The following is a 10,182-nucleotide window of genomic DNA, read 5'->3' as shown; positions in this document are numbered from 1 at the left end:
ACCAAAAAAACAACCCCCCCCCCCCCAAAACAAAAAAAAAAAAAAAGAAATTAAAAAAAAAAAAAGGATAAAAATCAAACAAACAAAAAAAAAAAAAAAACCAACAAAACCCAATTTTTTTTTAAAAACCCAGACAAAAACAAACCAAAGCAAAACAAAACAAATATACACGCCATACCCCCTCCCCCCCCCCCCCCCCGCCCCAACAACAAAATGAAACAAAAAAAAAATATGAGAAAGCTTTTAAAGCGAACATCAATAATGTATATATATTCTGCACACTTGTTTAATCATTTTAATGTAAGCATTATCTTTTTGGTAGCAATATTTATTTTCTTTCGTCTTGTCTTCGATTGCCCAATAGAATATATCTGTATTTTAGATAAGCCCTGAGAATGACGAAATTATGTAAACCAGGATAATCTTATTTGGATGATATTTATGAGCTAATCCAAGACAATCTAAGAGCTTGAGAATTTAAGTAAATTACAAACATTTCTCCAAGTATATATAAAGACTTGGCACCTAAATTGGTAACAGTGGTGTCATCGTCAGTAGACTGAGTAACAAAAGTCTCATAATTTGTTAAGAAAGTAAATATTAATACTGTCATAAATTAAATTACTCCTGTGAAGAAATACAAGCTGCAACTGGTGGAACTGGTAGAGAGCCGAAATCAGATCCATATCGATCAAGTACATTCGGCACTGGAGGGTCAGGCTTCCGCTTGTAAGACGGGTAGATACGAGTGAGGCCATGGTTCGAGTACTTCCATGTGTTGTGGCCTAGAAACGGTTCCTGGGAGGAGGCCAACACTTGCATTGGGGTTTTGTATGAAGACTTATTGGACCACATAGTAGTCGTTGTGCTCAGCTCGGAACTCTGAAAAGAAAGAATGGATGTTTGAGTGTCGAGTAGAGTGTTTAAGAAATGAGAGAGAGAGAGAGAGAGAGAGAGAGAGAGAGAGAGAGAGAGAGAGAGAGAGAGAGAGAGAGAAATATTAAACTTTAAAACTTTATTACAAGAAAGGGAATGCGTGCAGAAGGAGAGTATGAAGATGTCCCAAGAACATGGCGTATTGCTCGAGGAATATTATGGGCACAAAACCTTTCATTTGTGGAAACTCGTGATGGAAGAATAAACTCCTCATGATTAATAGTGTGTATCTCTTAAAATTATCATAATGACTGTTTGAGTTTCGAGTTGTGTTTAGAAAAAAATATATATAAACTCTTCGGACCCCCACCCCCCCCCCCCCCCCCCTCCCTTCTTCAAAATAATATTCCCCCCTTCCATCCGACTCACAACTTTGTTTCATCCTACGTATATTATGATTAACATCCAACTGCTTTTTAAAACCTCACTTTCGGTTTCAACATCTTAAAAACGGAAGGTTGATTTCTTGCACTTTAAATCAAAAAACAAAACAAAACCGCATTTATGTTTGGTGAAGTCATCGTGTACCTATATGCAAGTCTGACATCCAAACGCAATTATGGGCCTAGTTTAACATTATTGTAATGGACAATATTTAGTATCATTTTTTTAGATTTCCATTACAACAATGAGCCCATAATGAACTGGGTTAACAGACCTGCAATAAATGCACGTCGGGTGAAGTCGCCATACCATGAAATGTATACACTTAATCCTCTTCGGGCCTTGAGGCACATAGGGCATCCACCAGACATCTCCATTTTTTGCGATCGGCTGCTTTTGCGGTGGCTGTATTCCAGAACAGGCCTGCTTCCTTTAATTTTTTCTCCATGGTCCTTCGCCAGGTTTCTTTGGGTCTTCCCCGCTTTCTCTTCCCATCTGCTGTCCAGTACAAGGCTGTCTTGGGAAGTGACCCTTTTTCCATTCTGGCCACATGACCAAGCCAACGCCATCTTCTTCTTTTTATTTGGCTATCAATGCTAGTGCAGTCAGCTTTCTTTAATAGATCCACTGTTCTTATTTTTTTAGGCCAAAATAAATTAAAAATTCTTTTTAAACACTTATTTTGAAAGGCTTCTAGTTTCTGTATTAAGGAGGATGTCATTTTCCAGCTTTCACTTCCATAAAGCAGTACACTTAAAACATTGCTCTTGTATATTTTCAGCTTTGTCTTTCTCATTATTTGCTTTGATTTCCAAAAGTTTTTCAGCATGCCGAAGGCCTGGTTTGCCTTTTGAATTCTGTGCTTGATATCGTGTTCTGCATTTCCGTCGTCTGTTATTTTGGATCCGAGGTAGGAGAACTCTGTTACCTCTTCAATTATATGTTCATCTATCCTAACATGAAATGTATAATATTTCCTTTATATTGTTACTGATTGTGCGTTTGAAGTGAAAATGATATTTCCTTTAAGTACTTTAGGTATTTAGAAATACACGTATAATGAAGAATTTTGGATCACCATATAACAAATTTGTAATTCTAAAAATGTCCATGACGATAATTACATGTCCATTTATAGGAGTTGTCAGAAGAGTTAGCTGGCGCTGATATGACCTTAATGTGTTGCAAGCGCCGTAAAACCCTTAAAAACAAAACAACCAAAAAAAAAACCCAGAAGAGTTAGGCTGTTTTTTTTCCCTCTTTAAAAAATCACATCACTCGATACTTCCTCCAAATAACCTTACTTGAAAGCGACATGTGACACTTCACCGGAAGCGCGGACGAGAGACGCATGCGCAAAAGCTTATATTATGACGTTCTCTCTGTAAGGGCATGTCTCGATACTCAAACATTCATACTATTCATTGTGATAATTTTAATGGTCTAGTATTGATCAGACTACCATGCCATTCCGTTGGTGATGAAATGGGAATCATATACTCTACATCGACTAATTTATTTACTGGCTCGAGTATTCATTATAATAAGAGTCGTAACATGTCATGTATGTTAACGCGCGGGAATGTATGTGTGTATATTTATTTTATGTGAACGCGCTCACGCGTGTGAGTGTTCGTGCTGTTTGGTGGTTTTGTGTCGGTTTCCATTGTTTCACTCAAGTTGCGCACTGGATAAAAGACATAATAATATCACGTCAACACTGTGTCACAGCACAGACAAGGCCATTTGAACATTTATAGGTATTCCTTGACCCTTCTATATATTTATATTAATTAAAGAAAGAAAGAGCAAGTCTGTTTGTCTGTCAGGGTATGTTCGTACCGATTGAAGGGAAAACCAGACTACTATAGATAGTATGAAGGTGACGTCACTCAGGTCTTTGTTATTGTTTTTTGCCATCCACATTTATGAATAACTCATTAAACTGTATTAACCAGACTATAAACGTTCGTGGTTACATACAGTTTTGTGTGTTGATCCGTTATACTTCCGGATGGCAATGTTGTGAGTTTCTTAGTTAAGCGCATACTATCTATTTGCTCTTAAAAATTGCCAGTTTGCTCACACTTTTATCCACCGGATAGATAGAACGAAATTGACGACACTCAGCTCTTTGTTATTGTTTTTAGCCAGCCATTTTTATGAGTAGTTCTCACTAAATTGTATAGATAGAACGAAGTTGACATCACTCAAGTCTTTGTTATTGTTTTTTGCCATCCATGTTTCTGAGTAATTCTCACTAAACTGTATTAACCAGACTATAACATTTCACGGTTACACATAGTTTTGTGTGTTGGTCCTTACACTCCGGATGGCAATGTTGTGAGTTTCTTAGCCAAGCGCATACTATCCATTAACCAGACCATAAACGTTTAATGTTACACAGAGTGTTGTGTGTTAGTACGCTATATCCGGCTGGCAGATGTTATGATTTTTAAAAATAGTTAAACGCAATAGTTTTGTGTATTGGTCCGTTATACTTCCGGATGGCAATGTTGTGAGCTTCTTAGTCAAGCGCACACTATCTATAGATAGTATGCACTTGGCTAAGAAGTTCACAACATTGCCATCCGGAAGTGAAACTGGCCAACACACAAAACTGTGTGTAACCTTGAAGGTTTATAGTCATGATGAAATAGTTTAGTGAGAATTACTCATGAACGCGGATGGCAAATAAACAATAACAAAGACACGAGTGACGTCATCTTCGAACTATCTATAGATAGTATGCAGATGACGTCACTCAGGCCTTTGTTATTGTTTTTTCCATCCGCGCTTGTGAGTTGTTCTCACTAAACTGTATTAACCAGACTATAAAAGTTCATGGTTACACAGAGTTTGTGTGTTGGTCCGTTATACTTCCGGATGGCAATGTTGTGAACTCCTTGGCCAAGCGCATTCTATCTATAGATAGTATTCGCTTGGCTAAGAAGCTCTTAACATTGCCATCCGAAAGTATAACGGACCAATACACAAAACTGTGTGTATCCATGAACGTTTATAGTCAGGTTAATACAATTCAGTGAGAATTACTCATAAACGCGGATGGCAAAAAAACAATAACAAAGACCTGAGTGACGTCATCTTCGAACTATATATAGAAGCTCATAACATTGCCATCCGGAAGTATAGAGATAGTTCGAAGATGACGTCACTCAAGCCTTTGTTGTTATATTTTGCCATCCGCGTTTGTGAGTTATTCTCACTGAACTGTATTAACCCGACTTTAAACGTCCATGGTTACACAGAGTGTTGTGTGTTGGTCCGCTATACTTCCCGATGGCAATGTTATGAACTTCTTAGCCAAGCGCATACTATCTATAACGGACCAACACACAAAACTGTGTGAATCCATGAATGTTTATAGTCAGGTTAATACAGTTCAGTGAGCATTACTCATAAAACGCGGATGGTAAAAAACAATAACAAAGACCTGAGTGACGTCATCTTCGAACAATCTTTTGGAATGAAGTCGACCTTAACTGAGTGCATTCATTTTCCTCTCCTGTTCGTGAATAACCAGTGTGTCAGAGAGAGAGAGAGAGAGAGAGAGAGAGAGAGAGAGAGAGAGAGAGAGAGAGAGAGAGAGAGAGAGAGAGAGAGAGAGAGAGAGAGAGAGAGAGAGAGAGAGAGAGAGAGAGAGAGAGAGCGCAAGCTCGCCTGGACAAATATAACTTGTTAACAAATAAGTAAAATGAATTTCATGTTTTTCTCCTCTTTGTTATCTATTTAGACATTTGGATTCGTTTCCATCGAAGACTTGGGGGTGATCACACGATCCCTGCCCGGGGTTGAAATTTTAGAGGCTTAACTTAAAATAAATGTTAGCGAATTTGTTTGTATAATGGATGCACACTGGTCAATATCTCTCTCTCTCTCTCTCCACCCCCGTTTTTAGATAAAATAAAAAACATTACTTAAAGTGCATTATTGAGATATTCATAGTTAAAAAAATAAGTTAAAGTAAAAAACTTAATTTTAAGAAATAATTCTAGAAAAGACCGATGGAACCATTTCAATATGGCTTTCTATTTGAATAGATAATGCCTCCAGAAACGCATTGAGCAAGACAAAATTGTAGGTTACGCTGTATAAAGATTAAATATAAAAAATAGCTTATCAATGTTACATATTATTATGTACTCGAACCAAACAACCAGTACAAAGATGAGAAAAAAATACAATAGAAGATAAATAAAAACATCCCAAAAAATCAGCCTCAAATATGAAAGCAAAATCTTTGTGGATAGAATCTATTGTATGAATTGTAGAAGGATTTCAGTGCGTATCTTTTTTATAGCAGAAGACCACGATGAATCAAATGATCAATGTCTGAATTAAATATTAAGTTTTCTTATGAATACGATGAACCTGGACATACACGAGAAAGACCTTGACGTAATATTATCACAGGATTGGGAAAAAATGGGCGGACAAACCTCGTGCAATAATTGTAAAGTAGCTTTGTTGTCTAGTGGTATGACACTCGCTTTCGGATCGGAAGGTCCTGGGTTCGAGCCTCGCGCTCGGCGCATAGTTGAGTCATTGGAAAAGGCTCTTTACTCACATTCTCTCACCGTACTCAGGTGTAAAATGAGTACCTGGCCGTTAACAGCGTTGTCTTTGTCCGAGAAATTGTAATATCGCCAAACAGGCGTCATGTCCCGTCCTACATGTTAAATGTTGCTGTTGACCAGGGACCCCTTGTGAAGCGCTTTGAGCACATTTAGTGGATATTGCGCTATATAAAGCTCAATTTTAAAGTTTGAAAGGGGGGTTGATCGTGACATTGTACTTTGATCTCGTCATCAGTTAACAGGCTCTGTCTGGATTGCCATTTTATGAAGACTTAACGGCTATAAACGCCAGATTGCTCCGTGCTGCAATAGATGACTCTCCTGATGACAGGGTATGGCCATACCACTGCAAAATTAATGCAATTGACAAAGATGGAGAACGAGTTATTCTTGACCCTCTTTGTTCTATCGATGAGCAGTTGGTATCTTATAAATTCAGCCCACCGTCATCAGATGACGAAACAAATTATGTCGCTCGATCCAGCTGAACTGTTCACGTTGCATTGAAATTCTCAAATAATATTGTTGTTACAGCTCTGCCCCATCTTAACCAATCCGACTTAATACCGTTTTGAGGCGAAGGGTCACATATGAGGAGAGTAAGGTGTATTTATAGACCTCTCGTTATAGGTGAGACGCTCTCAAACCGACTCAAATTATTATACTCTTTTTATTTCAACTGAATCATTGTGGTGAATGAGTAAGTCCCCTTTCTGTTCAGTCTAAAGATACCAATAAGAAAAGCCATAATATGCTGTTAAATAGGTAACAGGCCTATACAAGCGTTGTCTCTATGAAAACAAGTGATGGGAATACATTTCAAGTTCCATATCATGAACTAAATGTTCAATGTCGCTGCTTGCTTGGGACCCCTTGTAAACAGTTTTGAGCAAAGGAGACGCGTATCCATTTGATACACGGAGCAGATTTAAAAAAAAAACCCATTTGCTTTGACTTTTAACCCCTCCTACCCCCCCCCCTCCCCCTTCTCCCTTTCATTATCAAAAGGAACATGGAAGGATCCCTTGTATTGCTAGCACAGAGGTTTGAAAAGTTTTTTCAGTTAAAAAGACTATGGACCACCAGTCATTTCTTGTTATCATTATCAGCACAGTTTTCTTTTACGAAGTAGAATTAATGGTATAATCCATCACATCATAAATTATTGAATTGTGTTGCAATTTTAAATCGTGATTCTTCACCCTATACCCTACCTCGTATGGATGCATTCCATTTTATCACAGGCCAAATTGTCACAGGCCGACCCTACCTCGACTGTGATTGATAGACGTTATCACCGACACTCTCAAAAATAGTAAATGGATGATTGATTGATTCTTGAATTGAATTTAATTTTCAATTGTTCTTAACGAAAGAACATTCAATGTTTAAAATTTTACAGAATAATGTGTTTTGATTTGAATACAAAAGGGGAAAGATGAACAACACAACATGAATTGCCATTTTAGAGGGACTATCTCTACACCTGAAATTTGAAGATGAAGAATTAAAAACTTAGGTTACAACTACAATGTTAAAGTGCTGTAATTATTACTGCCTTATACAATCAAATACTTAAATGTAATAACAAAACGATCTTCTTCAGGAGTCTTATTTCCAGACATAATTATGTCCCTTTTATAAGTTAGTATAGATAGTATGCAGATGACGTCACTCAGGCCTTTGTTATTGTTTTTGCCATCCGCGTTTGTGAGTTGTTCTCACTAAACTGTATTAACCAGACTATAAAAGTTCATGGTTACACAGAGTTTTGTGTTGGTCCGTTATACTTCCGGATGGCAATGTTGTGAACTCCTTGGCCAAGCGCATTCTATCTATACAGATTGACACAGTTTGTGTGAAAAACATATTCACTGCAACTGGAAGTTATGAGAAGAGTAAATTGAAGGGTTCAAATTTATGCAGGCACAAAAAAATATTCTTGAGTAAAGCAAATAAATTTTGGAATCTTAATATTATATACAGGAAAATATAAAAGATAAGTAATTGTACATAATTTTGTACATCAGATTTACAGTCTAACAAAAGGAGACAAAGAAACCATCTTCGGCCTGCTAGGGCTAATCTGAACTCTGAACTCTCTGACATGGGCCTGCGACAAAATAGGTCTATGACAAACTTTACAGCCCCCCCCCCCCCCTCCCCTCCCACCACGTATACCCTACCCAAGGAATTTACCCAATGGAAACGGTACGGTGTTCTTATTGGCTAGCCAACCAGCGGCCTCGATGAGAAAACCATCCGCCATTAAGACTTGGGCTGGGAATTGCGTTACTATAGTAAACAAGCGCTGATCGGCCGTTCAAGAAATCTAAGAAAATAACTTCCTGCTCGCTCGTTTAACTCAAAATTATTCAAAACGATGGCTCTAAAATATATAAATGTGACTTCTTAAGGTTTTCTTCACGGTCAAAACCACACAACATTCTATTAATGATTACGTCCAAAAAGGAATATTGACAGGTCGACCGAGAGTTGACCTCGTCAGACGGCAAACATCAATACGAAGTGTAGAGAGAGTCAAGCTCTTGTTTGTCTTGTCCTGTACTATCTAGAGAAAAGGATAAATAGTATAGCCTCGTGTGTGAGTGGTTGCGTGTCATAGTCATGTTTTAAATTGTTTCTGTTGTTTATGTGTGTAGTGATGACTCTCTCACACTCACTGCATCACCATAGCAAAGAGACGCCAACTTTAAATTTGACTCACAGGAATTTCAGACATCAATCGTAGGAATTTAGATGCCGAAAGAGGAATTCCCGCACACAAGAAAAAGGAATTGGGATGTTATTTGGCATACATATATTATAGTATCTAGTTCTAAATAGATAACTGACTAGAATTATATTATGATATATAAACACAATGCCAAATACAATTCCGAAGTTTCCTTATTTCAAAAGAAGTTAAGCTCCAAAACCTAATGGTAGTGATTGTAGTACTGGTGGTAGTGAGGATGATGTGGTGTTGGTGATTGTAGCAATTGTGGTGTTGATGATGATGTGGTGGTGGTGGTTGTAGTTGTAGTAGTAGTGATAGTGATGATGATGTGGTGGTAGTGGTGGTGATGATTGTAGTTGTAGTAGTAGTGGTAGTGATGATGATGTGGTGGTGGTTGTAGTAGTAGTGGTAGTGATGATGTGGTGGTGGTGGTTGTAGCAGTAGTGGTAGTGATGATGTGGTGGTGGTGGTTGTAGTAGTAGTTGTAATGGTGATGGTATGGTGGTGGTGGTTGCAGTAGTAGTGGTCGTGATGACGTTGTGGTTGTGGTGGTTGTAGTAGTAGCGGTAATGGTAATGATATGGTGGTGGTGGTGGTTGTAGTAGTTGTGGTCGTGATGATGATGTGGTGGTGGTGGTTGTAGTAGTAGTGGTAGTGATGACGATGTGGTTGTGGTGGTTGTAGTAGTAGTGGTAGTGATGGTGATGTGCTGCTGGTGGTGTAGTAGTAGTGGTAGTGATGATATTGTGGTGGTGGTTGTAGTTGTAGAGGTAGTGATGATGATGTGGTGGTGGTTGTAGTTGTAGTAGTAGTGATAGTGATGGTGATGTGGTGGTGGTTGTAGTAGTAGTGGTGGTGGTGGTTGTAGTAGTAGTGGTAGTGATGATGATATGGTGGTGGTGGTTGCAGTAGTAATGGTAGTGATGACGATGTGGTTTTGGTGGTTGTAGTAGTAGTGGTAATGATAATGATATGGTGGTGGTGGTGGTTTCAGTAGTAGTGTTAGTGATGACGATGTGGTTGTGGTGGTTGTAGTAGTAGTGGTAGTGATGATGATGTGCTGGTGGTGGTATAGTTGTAGTGGTAGTGATAACGTGTGGTGGTGGTGGTTGTAGTAGTAGTGGTAGTGATGATATTGTGCTGGTGGTTGTAGTTGTAGAGGTAGTGATGATGATGTGGTGGTGGTTGTTGCAGTTGTGGTGTTAGTGATGGTGTAGTAGTAGTGGTAGTGATGATGATGGAGTGGTGGTGGTTGTAGTAGTGATGATGATGTGGTGGTGGTGTAGTGGTAGTGATAATGATGTAGTGGTGGTGGTTGTAGTAGTTGTGGTAATGGTGGTTGTAGTAGCAGTGACAGTGAAAATGTGGTCGTTGGAAAACACATTATAGGTTATTATAATACATGATTACACACATTCTCTAACTTCATTTTTGACAGCTTTATTGAAGCATAAATATACGCAACAGTTCTGAACCATTTTATTGTGGATTTTGATATTGTTTGTTGTTTTTCTTGTGTCGTTA

At 38.4% G+C, this 10,182-nt stretch overlaps 1 protein-coding gene across 1 annotated transcript in view; it reads right to left on the bottom strand.

Annotated features, from left to right (window-relative positions):
• Positions 1-203: 203 nt before the first annotated feature.
• LOC144966187 (testis-expressed protein 36-like) overlaps positions 204-10,182 on the bottom strand; it is a 39,735-nt gene continuing 29,756 nt past the window's right edge. The window contains exon 5 of the mRNA XM_078902343.1: positions 204-882. Within this exon, the coding sequence (XP_078758469.1) occupies positions 622-882 (261 nt within the window). The 3' untranslated portion in view covers positions 204-621. The remainder of the gene's footprint in view (positions 883-10,182) is intronic.

Source organism: Berghia stephanieae, chromosome 2, assembly GCF_034508935.2.
Source record: "Berghia stephanieae isolate SIO BIC M18660-M18661 chromosome 2, UCSD_Bste_1.3, whole genome shotgun sequence".
Taxonomy (NCBI): Eukaryota; Metazoa; Mollusca; class Gastropoda; order Nudibranchia; family Aeolidiidae; genus Berghia; species Berghia stephanieae.
This window is presented reverse-complemented; position numbering and strand designations above follow the sequence as displayed.